This window comes from Gigantopelta aegis, chromosome 13, assembly GCF_016097555.1.
Source record: "Gigantopelta aegis isolate Gae_Host chromosome 13, Gae_host_genome, whole genome shotgun sequence".
Taxonomy (NCBI): Eukaryota; Metazoa; Mollusca; class Gastropoda; order Neomphalida; family Peltospiridae; genus Gigantopelta; species Gigantopelta aegis.
This window is the reverse complement of record NC_054711.1, coordinates 31,957,833-31,984,549: the sequence shown is the minus strand read 5'-3', so window position 1 is coordinate 31,984,549 and position 26,717 is coordinate 31,957,833. Positions and strand designations below refer to the sequence as shown.

The 26,717-nt window shown below is 37.6% G+C and overlaps 1 protein-coding gene across 4 annotated transcripts in view; it reads left to right on the top strand.

Annotated features, from left to right (window-relative positions):
• The window catches only part of LOC121387464 (ubiquitin-conjugating enzyme E2 E1-like), a 44,813-nt gene that overhangs the window by 13,220 nt on the left and 4,876 nt on the right, over positions 1–26,717 (top strand). For all 4 annotated transcript variants that reach the window (XM_041518589.1, XM_041518588.1, XM_041518587.1 and 1 more), the window contains exon 4: positions 18,815–18,947. In XM_041518589.1, coding sequence (XP_041374523.1) covers positions 18,815–18,947 — 133 coding nt within the window. The remainder of the gene's footprint in view (positions 1–18,814; positions 18,948–26,717) is intronic.

Here is a 26,717-nt window from a genome sequence, read left to right as displayed (position 1 = left end):
TCTTCCTGCTATTTAAAAGGAATAGCCTGTGTGGTGAAAGTTTCAGGTCTGTCTGTCTCTCTCTCTCTCTCTCTCTCTCTCTCTCTCTCTCTCTCTCTCTCTCTCTCTCTCTCTCTCTCTCTCTCTCTCTCTCTCTCTCTCTCTCTCTCTCTAGTCGCTCTTGCTCTAGCTCTTGTCCGGCCTCGGTGGCATCGTGGTTAGGCCATCGGTCAACAGGCTGGTAGGTACTGGGTTCGGATCCCAGTCGAGGCATGGGATTTTTAATCCAGATACCGACTCCAAACCCTGAGTGAGTGCTCCGCAAGGCTCAATGGGTAGGTGTAAACCACTTGCACTGGCCAGTGATCCATAACTGGTTCAACAAAGGCCATGGTTTGTGCTATCCTGCCTTTGGGAAGCACAAATAAAAGATCCCTTGCTGCTAATTGGAAAGAGGGTTTCCTCTCAAAATCTGTGTGGTCCTTAACCATATGTCTGACGCCATATAAGTGTAAATAAAATGTGTTGAGTGCGTCATTAAATAAAACATTTCTTTCTTTCTTGCTCTTGCTCTTGCTCTCTCTCTCTCTAGTCTCTCTCTCATACTCTGTGATGTATTTCAAAGGCTGTGGTATGTGCTGTCCTGTGGGAAAGTGCATATAAAAGATCCCTTGCTGCTAATGGAAAACAAGTAGCAGGTTTTTTTTTATAAGACTAATATGTCAGAATTATCAGATGTTTAGCATCAATAGCTAATGATTAATAAATAATTGTGCTCTAGTGGTGTCAGAAAACAAAACAAACTTTAACTTTATTATATAATAAAAAAAAATTATTTAAAAAACCACAAAACATATACAATGAAACTCCCCTAAACCGGACACCCTCGGGACCAAGTAAAATGTCCAGTTTTAAGAAGTATTCAGTTTAGAGAGGTTCTCTTTTGTACTGATATTTAAAAGGGGACCGTCAAAAATGTTTGTGTGTTTTTTTTGTTGAGAAATCCGATTTACAGAGGGTCCTGTTTTGGGAGGTTTCGCTGTACTTCGAACATAGTTAGACATAGTCCTACTTTCCATGTATACTTTTGAAATGTCATTTGTGGATGGTCAGAAATAGATCACACGTAAGTGGCATGAAAGAGATTTGATTACTATTCTCTCAATCTGGTGTTGCAGTTAATAAATACGTAGTGAGACCTGTAATGACGCTCACTAAACAGCATGGTGGATGTAATTAAACAGATTTCTTCTCTTTGTGTCCATTGTATTGTGACAGTCAAGGAATACGCAGATGTATATTAAATAGCCATTGATTAGTAGCAGTCATTGAATCATTGCTATTTACAAATCGAACAAAGGGAGATCAGTAAAGCTGATTAAATTCATGTATACATGAACACATGTATGTTAATTAAATGGTAAAATATTTTTAGAAATTAATATTTGATTTTTTACAAGTACAGTCAAACGTGCCCAAGTGATCACCTGTATTTAGCAGCCACCTCTGTTGTTTGGTTTGTTTTAACGACACCACTGGAGCACATTGATTAAATTAATCATTGGCTACTGGTTGAAACAAGAAAAGACCCAATCAGCTGAATGGATCCACCGAGATGGTTCGATCCTGCGACACAATCACCTCAAGCGAGCACTCAACCGACTGAATCCCACCCACCCTGTTTTTAGATGCCATCTTTATTCTCCCAAATTGTCTTAATATAAAAACTAACCTGTGTTAAACAGCCACCTGTTTTAAGAAGCCACAATTTTGTTCCCAAATCATTTGATACCGGTGTAGTACAAACTGACCTGTCTAAAACTACCATCTCCAGAATCCTCTTAACATGGTACAAACTGACCTGTCTTAAACTACCATCTCCAGAATCCTCTTAACATGGTACAAACTGACCTGTCTTAAACTACCATCTCCAGAATCCTCTTAACATGGTACAAACAGACCTGTCTTAAACTACCATCTCCAGAATCCTCTTAACATGGTACAAACTGACCTGTCTTAAACTACCATCTCCAGAATCATCTTAACATGGTACAAACTGACCTGTCTTAAACTACCATCTCCAGAATCATCTTAACATGGTACAAACTGACCTGTCTTAAACTACCATCTCCAGAATCATCTTAACATGTTACAAACTGACCTGTCTTAAACTACCATCTCCAGAATCATCTTAACATGGTACACAAACTGACCTGTCTAAAACTACCATCTCCAGAATCATCTTAACATGGTACAAACTGACCTGTCTTAAACTACCATCTCCAGAATCATCTTAACATGTTACAAACTGACCTGTCTTAAACTACCATCTCCAGAATCATCTTAACATGGTACAAACTGACCTGTCTAAAACTACCATCTCCAGAATCATCTTAACATGGTACAAACTGACCTGTCTTAAACTACCATCTCCAGAATCATCTTAACATGTTACAAACTGACCTGTCTTAAACTACCATCTCCAGAATCATCTTAACATGGTACAAACTGACCTGTCTTAAACTACCATCTCCAGAATCCTCTTAACATGATACAAACTGACCTGTTATTTAATCTATGTGCTGTAGTGATGTCATTAAAAAAAAACCGAAAAAAATTAACACAGTAAACCACAATACATACATGTATATTTGAAAGTGATTGAACAATGAAAGAATTAAACATTGTATAAGTAATGAATGAATGGATGTTTAACGACACCCCAGCACAAAAATACACATCGGCTATTGGGTGTCACAAATGGTAAGCATTGTATAAGTATTTTGTGGATAAAAATAAAACAAAAATAAAATCATTTGGTAAATGGCATAATGTGATTTCATATTCATCATTGACAAAAGGGGGCAAGATTTAGCACCAGTGCACCACAACTGGTCAAAGGCAGAGGTATGTGCTTTCCTGTCTGTGGGAAAGTGCATATAAAAGATCCCAATCTGCATTAGCAAAAATGTGGCAGGTTCCTGTGATGACTACATGTATATTGAGAGACATAAATAACACAATGGGTATTTCACTGAATAATCCCTTATAGAAATGTCAAATCACATATATTAAGTATGCGGACAAATAACGTATTGGTAATAATTGTGAGTGAAAGAGGATTTTGTTCAAATCAGAAACAAATTGAATAAAATGAGTTTTCAGCAAAAAACCATAACTGGTATGTTTATTACAACAATACAGCATTGCCTATGAAAATCTTTTTGCATGTGCATTGCCTGCTCTCGTCTCCCTATAAAAGCAACCATTTTTGTGTTTTCTGTCTTTTTTTTTAATATGCTATTGTAAGTAATGTTTAAAAATCGCTGTTTTATTGCGAAAAAAACAATTGTGTTTCTTTTGTTTAAAACCACATTTTATTAAAAAAAATTCCCGATTTGAAGAATATCTTCTTTCAGTTACAGTTGTTACCAGTATGTCGTTTGTCTGCATGCCTAATATTGATGACATAATATTTCTATAAGAAAATATCGGCGAAATACCCATTGCGTTATTGAGGATGACTCAATGGGTAGGTGTAAGACCACTACACCCTCTTCTTTCTCGCTAATAACTAACAACTACCCCTCTGTCCTGGACGGACAGCCCACATAGCTGAGGTGTGTACCCAGGACAGCGTGCTTGAACCTTAATTGGCTATAAGCACAAAAAAAGAGTTGAAATGAAAGAAATGTGAATAGCAAACATCAAACAATCACTGCTTGTGTCGCAGGATCGAACCACCTGTGTGGATCCATTCAACTGACTGGGTTTTTTTCTTGTTCCAAGCAGTGCACTACAACTGGTCAAAGGCTGTGGTATGTGCTTGCCTGACTGGGAAAGTGTATATAAAAATGAGAAATAGCATAATGGGTCCACTGACGGGGATCGAACCTAGACCGACCATGCAAGCACTTTACCACCGGACTACTTCCCGCCCCCTTCAGGATAGTACACGTGACATTTGAAAAACATTTGAAACACTTTACTGTACGTGTGTGACTGTTGTTATGCAGCAGTAGTGTTATTTAATTAATAGTAAAACAAAACTGAAGCGTTAATGGTAAAGACTAAAATAAATTATTGATATTTCAAATTACAAGCAGAAACAAAATGTAATTTAGCAGAAAGCAAACTGAGTTTGTCTCGAAAATTGTTTTGTTGAGGTGACATTATATTATGTTGGGCTTTAATAATCGTGTGCTCTAGTGGAGTCGTTAAACTCATGAAGAAGCCGAGAGCAGATTGGTACACTAAAACCCCACTAAACCGAACACACATCGGACAAAGTAAAAATTCCAATTTTAAGAGGTATTTAGTTTAGAGAGGTTCTGTTATATATTTAAAAAGGATGTCTGGTTTTGAGGGAATTCTCAGTTTACAGAGATACTGGTGTCAGGGGAATTCCAGTTTACAGAGGGTCCAGTTTTAAGGGAATTTCTGTTTAGTGTCCGGTTTTGAGGGAATTCCAGTCACAGAGGGTCGGGTTTTGTGGGAATTCCAGTCACAGAGGGTCGGGTTTTGAGGGAATTCCAGTCACAGAGGGTCGGGTTTTGGGGGATTTCCAGTCACAGAGGGTCGGGTTTTGAGGGAATTCCAGTCACAAAGGGTCGGGTTTTGAGGGAATTCCAGTCACAGAGGGTCGGGTTTTGTGGGAATTCTGGATTTGAAGGAATTCATGGTTAAAGAGGGTCTTGTTTTGAGGGAATCCCACTTTACATAGGGTCCGGTTTTGAGGGAATTCCTGTTTCTAGAGGGTCCGGTATTGAGAGGTTTCACTGTAGTGGTACATGTACTTTCTGCCTGACTGCGAATCAGCAGTGAGCTCTGTTTGTACATGTAGCTGTAAATATGCCGAGCCTGCCTGTTATTTAACATGTAGAATACTGAGTGTTATCTAACATGTTGAATACAAGCTGAGACCAACACAGACGGCTGCATTACTAACTCGTAAACCTGCGTTAGATCTGAACCATTGATTTCAGTGCAGCACTGAAAGGGCAGAATTACTCACTGAATGGTTGTTGTTACAGCATTATTGCAGATTATTACAGAGAAATTACCAAATTGATGACCAACTGAAGAAAAGGAAGAGAATATTCCTTTGATTACACGTCAGGAAATTCTCGAGTCAACACCTCGACCAATTTTGAACTGTGTGGCTATTCAGTGTGGTTAAGAGAGGGGATGGTCATAGCCAAGTAATAAATAAAGCACTTGAGTGATTACGGATCGATCCCCGTTGGTGGAGCTTTGGGGTTTCTCATTCCATGTAGTGCTCCACAACTGGTGTAACAGGCTGTGCTGTCCTGTCCATGGGATGGTGCAAATAAAAGATCCTTGCTGCTAATCAAAACGTTGAAGCAGCAGTTTTTTGTTTGTCTCTCGTTATCTGTGTGGTCCTTGACTGTAACACAAAATGTAACTAGAAGTAAAAATGTGTCATGTGCATCGTTAAATAAAACATTTCTTCCTTCCTCAGGGGAATTTCAAGTTACAGCTCTTTGTTGGTTATGGGGACGGGATGTATTCCAGTGGTAAAGCACTGGTATATCAAAGGCCGTGGTATGTGCTATCCTGTCTGTGGGATGATGCATATAAAGGATCCCTTACTGCTAATCAAAATATTGCAGAAACAGGTTTTAATTTCTCTCATTATGTGTAACACAAAATGTAACTATAAATAAAAATGTATTGAGTACATTGTTAAATACAGGTAAAACATTCCTTCCTTCCTCGGGGAAATATTATTGTTGGCGGGGGGGGGAGGATGCATCCCAGTGGTAAATCGGGGCGGGACGTAGCCTAATGGTACAGCGCTCGCTCGATGCGAGGTCGGTCTGGGATCGATCCCCGTCGGTGGGCCCATTGGGTTATTTCTCGTTCCAACCAGTGCACCACGACTGGTATATCAAAGGCTGTGGGATGGTGCATATAAAAGATCCCTTGCTGCCAATCGAAAAGAGTAGCCCATGAAGTGGCGACAGCGGGTTTCCTCTCTCAATAACTGTGTAGTCCTTAACCATATGTCTGACGCCATATAACCGTAAATAAAATGTGTTGAGTGCGTCGTTAAATAAAACATTTCCTTCTTCCTTCTTCCCAGTGGTAAATCGCTCACTTGATGCACTCGATTTGGGTTCAGTGGACCTATTGGATTATTTCTCATTCCAGCGAGTTCACCATGACTGGCATTTCAAAGGTGTAGTGGGTTTTCTCTGGTGACTACAAGTCATAATTATCAAATGTTTGACATCCAATAGCCGATGATTAATTATTCAGTATGCTCTAGTGTCAATAAACAAAAGAAACCCTAAGTTTTAAGACAGGATAGTACTTGATAGAGATGTGTGGTATAACTGGTATACCACAATATACATTATGAATAATACATGTCACAATATTTTTCTAGCATACCAATATATTACCCTTTTATTACATAATGGACGGAAAACAATATCAATTTCTTTGCTCCATAAAACATGATATTGCCCTCAATGACAGTCAATAATTGATAAATATATCTTGTACATGAATAATTGATAATATATGATAATGAATTCTACTAATTGAGAATTGGTCTTCGCAATATACTGTGGTACATATTGCAATTCAGATTCCTGTATCGCAGTACATCACAATACGAAAATGTTTGGCAATACCTATCACCAGGGCTTGAACTTAACGGCGGCACCGGCGCCAATTGCCATTGTTGAGATATAAATTGCTGTAGGTAGAGAGCATCACTTCTGTGCTGTCAATAAAGCTCCTCAACAATGGTGAAATGTATACACCTGGTGTATATTATCTGCCAATATTTAACATTTGCACATATAAAAGATGCCTACGTATAACAAGATGGACTTTTAGTCAGGTTTATTTGTTGCAAATATCACTTTAAAAAAAAATTGCCACAGGCAGGCTCAAAGTTGCTGTCGGTGGACTGTTTCACCCATGGCAATTCTTTTAAAAATTGCCACAGGCAGGCTCAAAGTTGCTGTCGGTGGACTGTTTCACCCATGGCAATTCTTTTAAAATTTGCCGTGGGAGACAAATTCTTAAGTTTGACCCCTGCATCACTAATATATAACACAGCCTTTGTTACACCAGTTATGAAGTACTGGCTGGAACGGGAAATGGCCCATTGGCCGGGTCCACCAACAGGGATCGATAACTTCCATCTGTCTCGAATCAGGCCGAGTGCTTTATCACTTACCTACAACCTAGCATTAGACACTGAATTCCTTGTACAGGTGAAGAGTGTGTCAAGCAGCCACTAAGCAGAGGTAAAGATAGGTGGCTATTTAACACAGGTCAGGGTACGCTACATTGTAGGATTTGAGAGAATATAAATGTAGCCTCTTAATGCAGGTGGCTGCATAATACAAGTCAGTTTATACTATATTACATGATTTGGGAGAATAAAAATGTCCTCTTAACACAAGTGGCTGCTTAATACAAATTTGTGTGTACAATATTAGATAATTTAATGGAATAAAAATGTCCTTAACACAGGTGGCTGCTTAATACAAGTTTGTGTGTACAATATTAGATAATTTAATGGAATAAAAATGTCCTCTTAACATGGGTGGCTGCTTAATACAAGTTTGTGTATACTAAGATTATTTAAAATAATATAAATGTCCTCTTAGCACAGGTGGCTGCTTAATACAAGTTAGTTTACATAAATCCTCATTTATATCCATTGGGACGTTTCTTGTTCCAGCCAGTACTCTATGACTGGTATATCAAAGGCCATGGTATGTGCTATTCTGTCTGTGAGAAGGTGGATGTAAAAAAATCCCTTGCTACTAATGGGCAAATATAGTGGGTTTCCTCTCTGAGACTGTCAAATTACCAAATGTTTGACATCCAATAGCCAGTAATTGATAAATCAATGTGCTCTAGTGGTGTTGTTAAACAAAATAACCTTTTAGTTAATACGTAATATTAGATAATTTGGCAGAATAAAAATGTGGCCTTTTAGCAGGTGGTTGCTAGGACAGGTTCAGTTTCCCTCCTTTCATGTAATCCAGCCTGTCTATACAAATTGTAAAATATTCTGGTGTGTCAATAAACAAATAGTCCTTTCCTTTTAACTCGACATATATCAGTTTTGTTGCCAAACTGCACTGCAGACAATGGGAATTGATTCCATGTAATATGACCTTGACAGCTGACTGCATTTGTCATCTTAACTTCATGCCAGCCAAGTCTAACTACTGAAATAGCTATTAATTGCTAACCTATTTTTGTCTGGCTAACATGAGTTCTCATTGCTTCGGGACATTGAATATAAAATACAAGACAGGACATTGAATATAAAGTACAAGACAGGACATTGAATATAAAATACAAGACAGGACATTGAATATAAAGTACAAGACAGGACATTGAATATAATACAAGACAGGACATTGAATATAAAGTACAAGACAGGACATTGAATATAAAGTACAAGACAGAACATTGAATATAAAGTACAGGACATTGAATAGTAAGTACAACATTGAATATAAAGTACAAGACAGGACATTGAATATTAAGTATAAGACAGGACATTGAATATTAAGTACAGGACATTGAATACAAACATCAATAACATACATGAAGAAAGTACTTCTGCAGGACAATGAATATAAAGTATATGTCTGAATCTAAAGTACAGAACAATTAATAAAAATGTACACAACATAGAAAGTAGTTATACAGGACATTGAATATAAAGTACAGGACATTGATTATAAAGTACAGGACAGAACAGAACATTGAATATGAAGTATAGGATACTGAATATAAAGTACAGGATATTGAATATAAAGTACAGGACATTGATTATAAAGTAAAGTACAGGACATTGAATATAAAGTATAGGACAATATAAAGAACAGAGTACAGGACATTGAATAGAACGTACAGGACAACGAATAAAATCATACCATATAGAAAGTACAGGATATTGAGTATGAAGTACAGGATATCAAATAGAAAGTACAGAACATCTAATAGAATCTACAGGACATCAGATATAGAAAGTGACATTCATTAAATGTTGGGCACTAAAACCAGTCTAGAGAGCAATGGTGAATGCTCACCCTTCTGAATATGTGGAGCGAGACGTAGCCCAGTGGTAAAGCGCTCACTTGATGCACAGTCAGTTTGAGATCGATCCCTGTTGGTGGGCCCATTGGGCTGTTTCTCGCTCCAGCTAGTGTACCATATTGGTATAAAAGATCCCTTGCCGCTAGCCAAAAAGAGCTTATGAAGTGGCGACAGCGGGTTTCCTCTCTCAATATCTGTGTGGTCCATAACCATAATATATGTCTGACGCCATATAACCGTAAATAAAGTGTGTTGAGTTAAATAAAACATGTCTCATTTTTCCCCTCCAATATAAGTATATCAGTTGATGGATATCTTTGTAACCTAAGTAATACATTGTGGGTTGGACCCCTGTCCCCCTTACTTGTTAGATATCTTTATAACCTAAGTAATACACTGTGGGTTGGACCCCTGTCCCCCTTACTTGTTAGATATCTTTATAACCTAAGTAATACATTGTGGGTTGGACCCCTGTCCCCCTTACTTGTTAGATATCTTTATAACCTAAGTAATACATTGTGGGTTGGACCCCTGTCCCCCTTACTTGTTAGATATCTTTATAACCTAAGTAATACACTGTGGGTTGGACCCCTGTCCCCCTTACTTGTTAGATATCTTTATAACCTAAGTAATACATTGTGGGTTGGATCCCTGTCCCCCTTACTTGTTAGATATCTTTATAACCTAAGTAATACATTGTGGGTTGGATCCCTGTCCCCCTTACTTGTTTCTGATTTAATGTCATAAAATTGGTGGTTTTGTTTAACGACACCACTAGACCAGATTGAGTTATTAATCATCGGCTATTGGACGTCAAACTAGTGATTTCCCTAGAAATTGGGCACAGCATAGTAGACAAAACACTTTTGGGGCATTTTCACCATTTTCGGGGCACTTGTTTTTCATTAAAAATACACAAAAATTAATTGAAAAAAAAACATTAACTTAATTTATGTGCTTGCTTTAATAAATGAATAGCAAAAGATATAAAAGGCATATTTTATTAATTAATAATACCTGTTGGGGTGTTTTATAAAGGCAATTAATTAGTGGAAAAGGTTTGTTTAATCTCAGGACAGCATGGTGCTGATTAAGGCAAGATGGTGCTAGACTATTGAGGCACGGTGCTGCACCATGCTGAAACAAGCAGGCAAAAAACTACAAACATTTGGTAATTCTGACGTACATTGTATAGTTTTAGGAAACCCACGACTTTTTTCCAGTAGCAGCTTTCAGGCCATAGGATTTCAAATTTCATGGGAAACACTTTTTTGGTTGTATGACTTGCAGTCATGGGAACCCATCAAAAACTGGATTTAAAATAAATAAATTATATATATATATATTATTTTCATTGAATAGTCTTACTCGATATAATAAGCATGGGAAATGAAATTTCAGTTCTGTGATTTTACCGACACGCTACTGGAAACGATCGTATATGTGTAATCCAAGGGCCAGGACCCACAGCACATACCATGTTCTTTTATATACCAGTTGTGGTGCATTGGCTGAAATGAGAAATAGCCTAATTGGCCCATTGACGGGGATCGATCCCAGACCGACCGTGCACGTCATGAACGCTTTACCACTGAGCTATATGTCCTGCCCCCAATGATATGACAGATGCATAACAGTCAATATTATATCACTACATCTAGACTTCGATGACTGGGGGGTTAGGTAGTTTGTAGGTTTTTGTTTTTTTTTCCTTTTCTTTTTCTGTACTTCTGTTTGAAGTTTACATAATTCATCACATTTAATCAGCTAACCAATTCTTTTTATTGCCTAGGCATACACAGACTGGGCAAGACCTTGATTTTTTTTTTTTTTTTTTTTTTTTTTTTTTGCTTATTTATCAGGATTGATCGCAGATTATGCAGCTATTTACTGCACTGAATCAGACTGAAATCTCTCTTTCAAAATTACCTGTCGTTTAATTATCAGGAAGCCAGAGCTAATATTGGTTTATAGCTACTTTTTGTATCCTTTGCTACCTGTCTCCCCCATTTTCAGAATGGACTCTACTGGGTACTTCAGTCTTTTCTGTCAGCTGCAGTCAATCTTTTATGTTCTGGTTTCAGTGAGTGGGGCCCTGTAAGGGTTGTTGAAATTGTCATATAATATTTCTTTATTGTGAAGACCAGTTTGGGTTGGCTGTGGTCTGTATTACTGTTTGATCTGATCATGTTGGAATTGTGTGAGCTGTCTGCCAGTAATGGCCACAGGGTCCTTTTGGGGCTGTAACAATAGACTGTAATTTGAGCTTATTTCTGGAAAGGTTTGATTTCTTTTATAATACTTTACTCTAGGGCACATCAACTATTGGTAATTTTTGACATTTAGTCTTGGAGGAAACCTGCTACATTTTTACAATGGTAGCAAGGGATCTTTTATATAAGCACCATCCCACAGAGAGGATAGCACATACCACGGCCTTTGATATATGTCTTGTAGGACTAGTTTGGATGGTAAAAACTGATATATGTCTTGTGGGACTAGTTTGGATGGCAAAAACACAGAGTTCCAACCAGTGCAGAACTACTGGTATATCAAAGGTTGTGGTATGTGCTATCTTGTCTGTGGGATGGTGCTTACATAAAAGATCCCTTGCTGCATCAGAAAAATGTTGCGGGTTTCCTTTAATGACTGTACGAGTCAGAATTACCAAATGTTTGACATCCAATAACCGATGATTAATAAATTAATGTGCTCTAGTGGTGTCGTTAAAAAAAAAAGAGAGAGAGAGAGTGGGTCTACTGAGAGGGTTTGACGCTACGACCTTGGAAGCATCTCATCTGATTGTTGATATTCAAACCAATTCCTAACAGAGGATTCCTTCCTTCTTTCTTTCCTTCTTTTGTTCGTTCGTTCGTTCGTTGGTTCCTTCCTTCCTTCCTGTCTCGTTCGAGCCAGTGCACCATGACTAGTATATGAAAGGCTGTGGTATGTGCTATCCTGTCTGTGGGATGGTGCATATAAAAGATCCCTTACTACTAATGGAAATATGTAGCGGGTTTCCTCTCTAAGGCTATGTCAAAATTACCAAATGTTTGACATCCAATAGCCGATGATTAGTAAATCTATGTGCTGTAGTGGTGGTGTTAAACAAAATAAACTTTACTTTTCTTTCTTCCTTCCTTTCTCTCTCTCTCTCTCTCTCTCTCTCTCTCTCTCTCTCTCTCTCCCTCCCCCCCCCCCCCTTTCTCTCTCTACCTAACTTCACTGTATGGTTAAAAATATTTTGGTACATATTAAAGTGTTACGTCCTACTAGACCACCAAGTGGGACATAACACTTCGACGTCACACGATGGCGTCATCGTTTGGTTCACTACAATCTGGCAGGAATGTCAACTAAACGAGTTGAGTAATATAAATTAAGATTGATTATGGGTAATAAATAGGATATTAAACTCCCTTCCATTTCGTATCATGTTTATTTAGGTCCCACACAAATTAATTTTCATTTTTACTCGCTAAAGCTTGTGTCAATTGAAAATGATTTCATTCGGGACATAAACATAGTATGAAATGTTCAATGGAAGCTCGTTTAATATTATTATGTTATTAAATGGGGGTTTTCATATTGGCCTTGTATGTCTGACGAGAGTTGTAATGGCCTTCCAGCGGCTGTTTTGGCCAATGTGTATTCATATTATGTTTGAGCCGTTATTATTTCTTGAACCGTCTGCAGGTGCATATTTTGTTATTCACTGTAATCCATTGTAATCAATGAATCAGTTATCATGTTGTTATGTTTATGTTAGCTTATTACATGACTGTATGGTAGTGATATTAGGGCCACCAACCCTGACATTACCGTATTTGTTTCTGGGGTTAATAAACTTTAATTGAAAGAAAGAAGAAGCAAAAACAAACTGCCATATACCAGTTAGTTCATTGCCCCATGTGTTCCCGAGTGAAGTGATTTTAATCCTCATAACACATCATCGGTGTCTGAAACAGTCTCCTAGTATTTTGTCGTCTGCTCATTTTCACGGACTGAATATAAGGGCTATGAATATTCTGAGACATGCAGGCCTCTGAGAAAATCTGCGTGACCTATTTATCGGTTACGCAGAAACAAATCCAGGTAACCCATTTTATTTTTGCATAACCCCTTATATTCAAGTAAATGGTGATCTAAATTTCGTGCGAACAAAACATAGGTTGTGCCAAATTAGATTCGCGAGAGCAACGTGAGAATGAAACAATCATTCTCGCAAATTTTAGAGGGGATCGATCCCACTCGCAAATTGTAGAGGCCTGGAGAAGTTGACATAGCCCAGTGGGGAAGCGCTCGTCTGATGCGTAGTCGGTCTAGGGCCAATTCCCATCAGTGGGCCCATTGGGCTATTTCTTGTTCCAGCCAGTGTACCACAATTGGTATATCAACGGCCATGGTATGTGTTATCCTGTCTGTGGGATGGTGCATATGAAAGATCCTTTGCTGATAATGGAAAGCCATAGTGGGTTTTCTCTCTTAAGACTATATGTCAAAATTATCAAATTTTTGGCATCCAGTAGCCAATGATTCATAAATCAGTGTGCTCTAGTGGTGTTGTTAAAGGAAGCAAACTGACTTAACGCTGTTTATTGGAAACGAAACAAACTGTTTATTGTAATCAATAATCCTAATTTTGCTACGGCAAAGGCAATTACAGTTACATGACCAGGCTAATTTCCACCCATGAAAATGGACACTTCCATTACTTAATCTATAAACCTGTAACACATTTGAATAAAGTTAAAACAGGAGTCTTTGATGTTGAACCCTTAAAGCGACATACCCTAGTTTTTAAAAATGCACGTTCGTCTAAGAGGTAATGGTTAATGCGACACACTCTAGTTATTTTTGACCATATTTCCCTGTTTAAACATCACAGACTTCAGCTTCTCTCTGTTATAACCATATTCAGATGTCATCTAAGAAGTAATGGTTAATGCGACACACTCTAGTTATTTTTGACCATATTTCCCTGTTTAAACATCACAGACTTTAGCTTCTCTCTGTTATAACCATATTCAGATGTCATCTAAGAAGTAATGGTTAATGCGACACGCTTTAGTTATTTTTGACCATATTTCCCTGTTTAAACATCACAGACTTCAGCTTCTCTTTGTTATAACCATATTCAGATGTCATCTAAGAAGTAATGGTTAATGCGACACGCTTTAGTTATTTTTGACCATATTTCCCTGTTTAAACATCACAGACTTCAGCTTCTCTTTGTTATAACCATATCCAAAAGTGTGTTGCAGGTTTGTAGATTAACTAAACTTGGTGTCCATTTTTACGGGCTGAAACTAGGGTCTGCACCTTTAAATATACAGAGTTTGTCTCCATAACTGTTTGGGCGGGATTTAGCTCAGTCGGTTGAGTGCTCGCTTGAGGTCCTTACGAATCATCTTGGTGGATAACATTCAGCTGATTGTTTTTTTCTTCTAATTCAACCAGTGCACTACAACTGGACAAAGACCGTGATATGTGCTTTCCTGTTTGTGGGGAAGTGAATGTAAAAGATCCCTTGATGCATTTGGAAAAATATAGTGGGTTTCCTCTGTCATGTCATAATTACCAAGTGTTTGACATCCGATTGAATAACCTATGATTAATTAATCAATGTGCTCTAGTGGTGTCGTTAAACAAAACAAACAAACCATAACTGTTTCTTCTGAGAGGTACATGCATTTTTAAAAAGATGAAAAATGCATTTTGTGGTATTAAAAACCCCAGGCCTGGTGCTTATAAAACCTTTGAAGTCTAGACTAGTAGAGTGTTGATACACTAATGTCATGACAACGCCATACAAACTGTATGCGTGTGACGTCATTAGAGATTGAGTCTGGACTCTTTAACACTTTTTTAAGTATGGGCCCAGGATAACCAGAAACACTTCAGATGTATGGAAATGTAAACTGAACAATAAAATCTTAAGTAAAGGATGATTTCAATGATCAAAAATCTCTCCAATAGTGAAAAATATGTGGTGGTGTTTAAAAACTAGCTCTGTCGCTTGAAGCTTACATGATGCGGGGTCGGTCTAGAATCAATCCCCATCCGTGGACCCATTGGGCTATATCTTGTTCAGCCAGTGCTCCACAACTGGTGTAACAAAGGCCATGGTATGTACTATCCTGTGGAATGGTGCATATAAAAGATCCTTTGCTGCTAATACAAACATGTAGGGGGTTTCCTCTAAACTACAAATAAAAAATTACCAAAAGTTTAAATATATTTTGGTATATCAAAGGCCGTGGTATGTGCTGTCCTGTTTAACATCCAATAGCTGATGATTAATAAATCAATGTACTCTAGTGGTTGGTTTGGTTTGTTTAACGATACCAGTAGAGCACATTGATTAATTAATCATCGGTTATTGGATGTCAAACATTTGATAATTCTGACACCTAATGCAGCAAGGGATCTTTCATATGCACTTTCCCACAGACAGGAAAGGTCTTACTACAGCCTTAGACCAGTTGTGGTGCACTGGTTGGAACAAGACAAAATCAAATCAGTTGAATGTATCCACTGAGGTGGTTCGATCCTGAGACGCAAGCACCTCAAGCAAGCACTCAACTGAGCTAAATCCCACCCCTGTACTCTAGTGGTGTTGTTAAACAAAACAAACTTTACCTTTACTTTAAGCTTATAATATACCACAACATTAACCTTTCCTATATACTTTGTAAAGTTAAAAATTTTTTTTTAATAACACCACTGGAGCACCTAGAATTATTAATCATCGGCTTTTGAATGTTTTTGTTTTTTTTGTAACAAAGATAGTGCACCTTTAACAGCTACAAAGATAGTGCACCTTTAGCAGCTACAAAGGTAGTGCACCTTTAGCAGCTACAAAGATAGTGCACCTTTAACAGCTACAAAGATAGTGCACCTTTAGCAGCTACAAAGATAGTGCACCTTTAGCAGCTACAAAGATAGTGCACCTTTAACAGCTACAAAGATAGTGCACCTTTAACAGCTACAAAGATAGTGCACCTTTAGCAGCTACAAAGATTGTGCACCTTTAGCAGCTGTGGTACATGCATGAGTGAATAAATGAATGTTAACGACCTGCCAGCATGTAAACAACGTAGACTATTAGGTGTTTCCTAAAGGCAAATGAATCGATAAAATTCTCTATTAATTATTCATCCGATATGTTTGCAAGTGCCTATAAAAGATAACCACACAGCTTGCTAATTTGAAGGAGTAGCTTGTATGACACACTTGCAGGATATTAAACAAGTTTCTGTTTTTGTTTCATGTTTATGTTCCTAGTGAAATACTCTTCAATTGTTACAAGTTTTAGTGAGTGACAGTGAAAATTATTTCACGAGGGACCTCTAGTCGTTTTCTTTAGGTAGTATCTAGGATCTAGCTCAGAGGTTACCAAGGATAAAATTACGTTCCCTAAAATATTTAAAATTGATGGGATACATTTTTATAATTTTTAGAAAGAATATACTAACAAGAACTGTAATTTAAAATTTGTCAAAGTTTCAACCCCATGACTCCCTAGATAGGGCACTTAATTGTGATCTATTTTGCTTTTTATTTTGTACCCTGAAATTATTTTCTGGAAGAAATCCTACATTTGGTTGTGCCTGAAGGACTGAATCTCTCCTCTCTCTCTCTCTCTCTCTCTCTCTCTCTCTCTCTCTCTCTCTCTCTCATCTCTCTCTCTCTCTCTCTCATTCTCTCTTTCCCTCTGTCTCTCTGTCCCTTTCTCAGTCTCTCTCTCTCTCTAGCCAAATTCAATTTTTAATTATGCAGTTTTTTAATTAGTATTTTGGCAAATTAACAATGAAATATATTTGCATTTGGTGAACAGTTAAATCCTCCTTTTATATGGATTTTCCTACAGACAGGACAGTACATACCACAGCCTTTGTTGTACTATCATAGGACATTGGTTGTAGTTAATGGGGGAGGGGGGAGTTAAAGTTTAACAACGCCATTGGTTTATTAATTATCAGCTGTTGGATGTCAAACATTTGGTAATATTGACATATAGTGTTAGAGAGGAAACCCGCTACATTTTTCCATTAGTAGCAAGGGATATTTTATATATGCACCACCTCAGACAGGATAGCACATACCACAGCCTTTACTATACCAGTCGTGGTGCACTGCATGGAACGAGAAATGTTGACATATAGTGTTAGAAGAAGGGGGGGAAATGTATTTTGTTTAATGACACCACTAGAGCACAATGGGCCCACCGACGGGGATCAATCCCAGACCGACCACATATCAAGCGAATTCTACCACTGGTCTGTCCTGCCCTGTTAGAAGAAAGCCACTATATTTCTCCACAGCAGGACAGCACATCCCACAACCTTTGATATGCTAATACATTAGTGATGGGGCAGTAATTGTCTGTCGCTGTAGTTGGTGCTGTTACACAATTATTCTTTCCTTTCTTTTAAAGTAATGCTCCTTCCTTTCTTTGTTTGGCCATATCGACATAAAGTTGTCAAATGTACTTGTTCCATTCTTAAAGTATCAGTGTGTGTTTGAATGCAAGCCCTCTTGATAGTTTAATTGTCCTTTTTTCACAGTTGCAAAACCTGCCTGTAAATCAATATGTTTGTTGTCTGGCTTGTCACCACCCATAGAAGGCCTCTTTGTAACAATTGTGTGTAATCTCTTCTCAGCAGGTAGCCTTGTCAGAGGCTCGTTTGGGGTTATTTATTTGTTATAGAAGATGTGCGTAGGTAGTATTTAACAGTGGAATCTCCTGCCACCGGAAAGTAATTACAGGTGTAGAGAATAGAAATAATAGCTCAGGTATGGAGCCTGAATGCCCACATACTTTCTTAAGATAACTAAACATAGAGGTGTTTGTAGTGTCATGACATTAAATACAGTGGTATACATTTTTAAAGATACAGTATCATAGTTGCAAGTGAATTATTATATCTATTTGTGATTAATTTCTTATGGATCTTCTTTTTTATTTTATTTACCCCTGACTTAATCAATGTCCCAGACACTGGTACATTAGTGTTTTCCCTAGCTTGTTTTAGCATGGTGCAGCACCATGCCTCAATAGTTTAGCACCATCTTGCCTTAATAAGCACCATGCTGCCCTGAGGTTAAACAAGCCTTTTTCACTAATTAATTCTAAAACTGCCTTTATAAAACACCCAAAAAGGTATTATTAATTAATAAAATATGTCTTTTATATCTTTTGCCATTCATTTATTGAAGCAAGCACATAAATTACATTAATGTTTATTTCAATTAATTTTTATGAATTTTTAATGGAAAAACAAGTGCCCCAAAAATGGTGAAAATGCCCCATAAGTGTTTGGTATACCATGCCGTGCCAAATTTCTAGGGAAATCACTATACATCATATGTAATAAATCCAACTAGTATCGCACGACTAGTATAGCAAAGGCTGTGGTATGTGCTGTCTGTAGGAAAGTGCATATAATAATAAATGATCCCTTTCTGCTAATTAATACTAGTACTCTGTAGTCTGTGCTATCATTCTATAAATATATTTTTTGTAAATAATTTCAGTTTAATTTGACATAAGAAGAAAAGTAAAAGTGTTTTGGAAATAACAAAACTACTATTTGTGTGTGCAGTTTACAAATCAATGTGCTCAGAAATAAATATCTTGTACTAAATTCCATGGCATGAAAAAAAGCGTTCCCTGTGGGACTATAGAAGCATACTAATAATGAGTTATTTCTTTCTTTATTATTTTCAGTGCTGGACCAAAGGGAGACAACTTGTATGAATGGGTATCAACGATTCTCGGACCTAAAGGTTCAGTTTACGAAGGAGGAGTGTTCTTCCTCGATATACACTTTACTCAAGATTATCCTTTCAAACCTCCCAAGGTGAGACAAACTTGAAACATAAATAAACCCTGTCATAGAAATAAACCCTGTCGTATAAATAAACCCTGAAAAACAGTTACGGCAAACACACATTATCAAGTCTGTGTCCTATCACAATAATTCCGGGTGGTTCGTCATCTGTTGTTGAATCGGTTGAATCTATCACAGCACACGTTTCTATTTCAGCAGTGGTGTACATTGGTTCAAACTGAAACGGTTATTTAAAAAAAACAATCCCGCCTGTGTTCAGCCTCTTCAAAAAAACAAAACTCTTTGTAATCCATCTTTGTTTAGTAATGTTTGTTTTCTATAACAATGCCACTAGAGCACATTGATTTTTTTTTATCTTATCATCAGCTATTGGACGTCAAACATATGGTCCATCTTTGTTTAGTGGCTTGTTTGTATCAGGTCAGGTCAGGTCAGGTCATAGGTTTTGTATCGCGTTTCCTTACTGTAGTAGGAGCTGACATCACTTACCGTTGGATTGTTGTGGGCATGGCTAACAAAATGGATGCAAAATGGCTGCCCCCCAGTTAGCAGCAAAAATCTTGGTTTTTAATTAATTCTAAAATTAAGCGTTTTTCATTTTTTAAACTGTCTGTTGATGGACCGAATATGCATCTTTTGAGTTTACCCTTCCTTTAAGGACACTTGGTTGGCCAAGTGATCAACATCATGTGCCAAACAAAGTCAAGTCCAAAACCGTGATTGGCAAAACAATAACACAAATTAATATTCTGGTAAAGACAAAGTTTTTCGCAAATCAAGTGGGAATAAATAGAGAATAATATATGAGTGGCCGTTAAGATACCATTTATCTCACAAGTTGTTTTAAAATGTATAACAATATGTTTTTAAACAATGAGTTGTGAGATAAATGGTATCTTACGGACACAAATGTATTAATCTGTTTCTTACATATCTTCAAAAACCAGATTTTAAGCAAAGATATTTACAAGCCTTTGCACTTGTAGTTGACTTATGCGTCACAGACACATGATTGCCATGTTAACTATACGTCACATTGTAATCATTGTCGCATTGTAATCATTGTCACATTGTAACCACTGTGCTGGGTTTTTTTATTGGACGTATGACAGTGGTGACCTGGGGCCTAATTCACTAAACTCTCGCAACTTTGCGATCTCGCAGTTCAATGCTAAAAGACTTAAAAGAGGATGCTTTGTTTTCTAGCAGAGCCTAAGAGACCTTTGTGAATTAGGCCCCTGGTCATCACCTAGGAACAGCCAGTCCTATGTCTTGAAGTATCAAAAATAACACATGGTGTTCTCACTAATGGGTGTGTAAAGAAAAGGTTTTTCACAAATCAAGTGTGAATAATATGTGTTATTTCCTGATACCAATTTTAATAACCACTGACCCTCGGAAATCCAGACAGGATGTTGTTCAGTGGTAACAACAGAACACCGCGATTTGTCATGTCGTTACTTGCTGTAGCAGCTTAATATAGTCTGGTTTAGAAAACGGTTCCTCATTAAAAAAATACAATACTACTCAATTCTGGTATGCGTGTTGAAATCTTTCTTTGGTGATATCAAGTAAAGTAGGCTGACTTCTGTAGTATTTAAATAAGCCATTGGTTTGAAGTTACTTGTTGTATGTAGTGCTAACTGATAACAACTGTGAAAGTGGTATAGTACCACTTGTGTGATAACATCACAAGGTGGTGCTCAGGCATTAGGACTGCTAACTGATAACAACTGTGAAAGTGGTATAGTACCACTTGTGTAATAACATCACAAGGTGGTGCTCAGGCATTAGGACTGCTAACTGATAACAACTGTGAAAGTGGTATAGTACCACTTGTGTAATAACATCACAAGGTGGTGCTCAGGCATTAGGACTGCTAACTGATAACAACTGTGAAAGTGGTATAGTACCACTTGTGTAATAACATCACAAGGTGGTGCTCAGGCATTAGGACTGCTAACTGATAACAACTGTGAAAGTGGTATAGTACCACTTGTGTAATAACATCACAAGGTGGAGCTCAGGCATTAGGACTGCTAACTGATAACAACTGTGAAAGTGGTATAGTACCACTTGTGTAATAACATCACACGGTGGTGCTCAGGCATTAGGACTGCTAACTGATAACAACTGTGAAAGTGGTATAGTACCACTTGTGTAATAACATCACAAGGTGGTGCTCAGGCATTAGGACTGCTAACTGATAACAACTGTGAAAGTGGTATAGTACCACTTGTGTAATAACATCACAAGGTGGTGCTCAGGCATTAGGACTGCTAACTGATGACAACTGTGAAAGTGGTATAGTACCACTTGTGTAATAACATCACAAGGTGGTGCTCAGGCATTAGGACTGCTAACTGATGACAACTGTGAAAGTGGTATAGTACCACTTGTGTAATAACATCACAAGGTGGTGCTCAGGCATTAGGACTGCTAACTGATAACAACTGTGAAAGTGGTATAGTACCACTTGTGTAATAACATCACAAGGTGGTGCTCAGGCATTAGGACTGCTAACTGAAATATGGTGTCACTTGTATAACAGCAACACGGCCTGGACATAGCCCAGTGGTAAAAGCGCTCACTTGATGCAGTGATGTCGTTGAACAAAAAAACTAACTTTGTATAACAACACAGTGACCTGGCATCAAGGGCAAGGCAATAAAAAACACTGTGGCCAAAATAATCACAACCAAGTTCAATTCATTGATGCTGACCTTGAAATATTTCAGCACAAAAAAAACACCACTAGAGCACATTGTTTTATTAATCATCGGGCATTGAATGTTAAACATTTGATAATTATGACATATAGTCCATTTGTAGCAATATATACACCATCCCCACAGACAGGATAGCACATACCACAGCCTTTGATATAGCTGTAGTGGAGTGCTGGCTAGAAAAGAAAAAAAAGCCCAATGGGTCCACCGACAGGGATCAATCCTGGACCGACCTCATATCGAGTGAGCGTTTTGCCATTGGGCTGCAAGTGCAAAACTAGTGGAATAGATGAAATCTTCTGATTAGATCAAAATAACTGAAATGCATTTCTGAATGTCCACAATACTTCATCAGCAGTTAATATTATTGCGAGGTAGGATTTAGCTCAGTCGGTTGAGAGCTCGTTTGAGGTGCTTGTGTCGCAGGATCAAACCACCTCGGTGGATCCATTCAACTGATTGGGGTTTTTCTCATTCCAACCAGTGCACCACAACTGGACAAAAGCTGTGGTATGTGCTTTCCTGTCTGGAAAATTGCATATAAAAGATCCCTTGCTATTAATAAAAAAAGTATAGCAGGTTTTTCCTGATGACTGACTCACTACAATTTAATATGACCAAATGTTTGACATCCGATAGCTGACGACTAATAATAAATCATTATTAATGTGCTATAGTGGCATATGTTAACATTGTTGCTTTTGGGATTTTATTTGGTATAGTACAACATATAACCTTCAGTCTTCATTTGTTGGTGTTAGTTTTCATTGTCCCCACTGTGTGATCTGAATCATGTATGATGGATGATATAACACCCACAGGGGTTCTGTAACTGTGAGAGCAATGACAGCATTAACCCTTTTGTGTTTACAAGTACATCTGTTCACAGCGTAGATGTCTGCATCAGTTGTGCATATACAACTTGTACAATGGATGTCAGAGGTCAAGGCCTCGATGTTGAATACTTGGCAAACTGACAGGTTGCATGTAGAGATCATTAAAGTGACCGACTCTAGTTTCTGAAACCGCCTGGTCATCTAACAAGTAATGGTTAATGAGACTAACTCTTACCTTCTGTCTGTTTTCATATTGGCCTTGTTACGGTCTGAGGGGAGTTGTAACGGCCTTCCAGCGGCTATATTGGCCCATGTGTATTCATATTATGTTTGAGCGTCATTATTGTTTCTTGAACCATCTACAAGTACATGTATTGTTATTCACTGTAATCTATTGTAATCAGTTATGTTATTATGTTTATGTTAGCTTATTACATGACTGTATGGTAGTGATATTAGGGCCACCAACCCTGACATTACCGTATTTCTTTCTGGGGTTAATGAACTAAAATAAGAAGAAGCAAAAACAAACCGGCATATTCCAGTTAGTCGATTTTAAACTTCACTGCCCTATGGGGCTCCCATTTATGTGTTACGTAGAAACAAATCCAAATAACCCATTTTCTTTTTGCATAACTCGTTATATTCAAGTAAATGGTGATCTAAATTTCACGCGAACAAAAAATAGATGATGCCAAACTATATTATGTTCGACGGCATTTCCCTGTTTAAACAGGGCTTCTAGATTATGGTAGCCCCACTCCCATGGCTAGTGATATTCAGTGTAGGGCTAGTAAATAACTACTATCGCTTTGCCCAATGGCTGGTGAAAAAAAGTTGTCAAATGCTGCATTTAAATCTGTATTGTAATTACAAATATCTTCCCCACCCCCCATTTAAGGGTTTTTTAAGCTCTATCTCCTTCTTTAGGTGACATATCAAATTATTCCTGATAGTAAAATTTTCTTTTTTTAAAATAGGGCTAGTGAAATTTTAATCATAGCTAGTAAAAAAAAAGATAATCTGATCCCAGGGCTAGTGGATTTTTATGACAGTTCTAGAAACCCAGGTTTAAACATCACACACTTTAGCTTCTCTTTGTTAAAGTGGTGTTGCAGGTTTGTAGATTAACTAAACTTAGTGTCCATTTTTACGCGATGAAACTAGGGTCTGAGCCTTTAATGGTGATACCATAAATGTTAGCGAGGATAAAATGTAGTGCTTTTAGTGAGGCTTACAAGACACTAATATTTCATAACACTAAATTTAAAGAGACGTACAACAGGCTGTTGTCAACAACATTTGTGCAGTTATTTCGTCTGTGATTAACTGAACTCACAACAATGGTTACATATATGCTATTGATTAAACCAAAAGGATAGCAAACAACAATAAGTTAGTTACTGCAATCTTCTACTATATGTAAGTTCTCTGTAAACTGCATAATGTTAAAAGTATTTTCATTCATTTCAACTTATTTTCGTGTTTATATCCAATTAAGTTTCAAACACACACACACACACACACACACACACACACAGACACTTTTTTAGGTGATATTCCGTACCCGTATTTATCACTGTACCACTTACATAGATTTTTCTCTCATTCCATCCAGTGCACCACAACTGGACAAAGGCCGTGGTATTTGCTTTCCTGTTTGTGAGAGAGTACATATAAAAGATCCCTTGCAGCATTATGAAAAAATGTAGTGGGTTTCCCCTGATGAGTCGGAATTACCAAATGTTTGGCATCCAAAAGCCCAGTGGTAAAGTGTTCGCTTGATGCGCAGTCGGTCTGGGATCGATCCCTGTCAGTGGGCCCATTGGGCTATTTCTCACTTCAGCCAGTGCACCGCGACTGGTATATCAAAGGCCGTGGCAGACCTTGTCTTTTAAGGTGCACAATTTTAAGTGCGATCGCGCTTGTACAGCGCACGTAATTTCAGTCTGGCGAGTGAAAAATAACACAAGTTACACTTAATAAACAGTGCACATAAAATAAGTTTGTATATCAATTGCCACTAATTAACATATGTAGCTGATAGAAAGACTTGTTCGTTAATACCAGAAGAAAGAAGTGACAACAGTACTAGTAGTGTCCATGCAAGTTTTTAATATATGACTGGTACTTATCTTTGCTATGCAAATCGGAAAACACTGGTTTAATAGACATCTTCAAAAACGTACCAATTCAATCAAAACTCTCTTGCCTATTTAATATATTATTAATTAAAAACATTTCACTTTTGTAAGGTAATAGATCACAACAGCTGATAGTTAAGAAAAAAAACAGGATTCAAATTAAATTGTGGCTTTTGTAGCCTTCACAAATGAAATCAGCAAAGTCAATAAAATTGTCTCGATTAGTTCATAACTGTTAGCCTACAAAGCTTACGTGAGGTCATGAAAATCACAAGCATGTAGCTTTCTACTTTCTTTAATTAAAGAAATGAAATTTTGACAAAGACAATTCAAAAGTAGACGGAATAATAAAACGTAGGAATTTTTTTTATAATAGGTATGTAGCAATAGGCCTAGGTCTCGTTAAAAAAAAGAGAAATATATATTTTTTTATGTCTATTATTTTTCTCTTTTTTTCTCTTTAAACAAAATCAAATAAATATTTGTATTTCAGCCAGAGGTTAATGAAGTGACATATTTTACTTATATAATATATGTACAAAATATAGTGACAGTAATCAATGATCATAGCCTACTATTAATTTTTGTTTGTTTCAATACGTTTGTTAGAAAATCGCAGACCATGTGACACGAACATGATAGATGTACACCGTGGCATATTGACCAATTAGAGCTATCGGGGTCAGATTATTTTTACTCGTGGAACTCTGGCTACGCACACATGCTGGTCCTACTTGACAACTTGTTTCGCATTTATGATGGTGTCTAAAATTAGGTGGTTTTTTAGATTACCTTTATTATCGCATCCCATGTTTGGAATTTCTCATTCCAGCCAGTGCACCATGACTGGTATATCGAAGGCTGTAATATGTGTTATCCTGTCTGTGGAATGGTGCATATAAAAGATCCCTTGCTGCTAATCGAAAAGAGTAGCCCATGAAGTGGTGACAGCGGGTTTCCTCTCTCAATATCTGTGTGATCCTTAACCATATGTCCAACACCATATAACCTTAAATAAAATGTGTTGAGTGCGTCGTTAAATAAAACAAACTTTAATTTTACTGTACCATTCACTTTTCTTTGTTTTTTTCTTCAGGTGATATTTTGTAGTCATATTTACTGTACCGTATAATTTTTATTATTTACACGTTTTTGATTTGGGGGTTTTCCGTTCCAGGTGATATTCCGTACCCAGAGTTACCACTGTACCACTTATATTTTATATATATATAGATAAACACACACACACACACACACACACACACACACACAATAGAATGTCATTGGCTCGAACGCCCAATTGTCAAACCTACCTGTATTCTCAAACCAAGAACAAAGTCCCAATTTTTCTCTATTAAACCCTTTTATTTTGGTGCTGATTGGTCGAATACCCCTGGGACAAACACTAGCTTTTTCTCAGACCAGTTTATTGGTCCGAATTGTTAAATTAAACATATTTAGCTTGAACTGCTAAGTCTATCTGAAGAAATAGAAAACAATAATTTATGTAGGAATATTTCATCGACCCTGTCAAGCTTAGCGTGTTGTTTTTTGGGGGGGTGGGGGGGGGGGGTCATCGACCCTGTCACGCTTATCGTGTTGTTTATTTAGCACCTGTCGGTAATTATCTTTCAAGTACAGACAATTGTAATGCAGTAATTGTCAGATAAATGTAATGCCAATCAACTCATGAGTCAATTGGACTATCTCGCCCAAGCTGGTTTTACAGAGATATGCAAGGTTGATCGATTGATTTTTGTGTTACAGATGCACCCAACGACTGCCGAATGCATGGTCGAACCACGCGATGAGTCGAACAGACTTTGATGCACCGACCGTGTTCGAGCCAGTGAAATTCTACTGTATATATATTTTTGTTTTTCCTTCAGATGATATTTTGCAGTCATATTTACTTTAACCATATCTCCTGCGATCCCGGCCATGTTAGATGGGTAGTCCGGTATTGTGGACGAAGTCCGCAGTCAGTCTTAGCGACGTCGCCGGTCCCCACAGCTTCTCCCATAGGTCCACTGCACTGGGCCACGTTTGCTGTAGCAGAGTGTCGAAGTT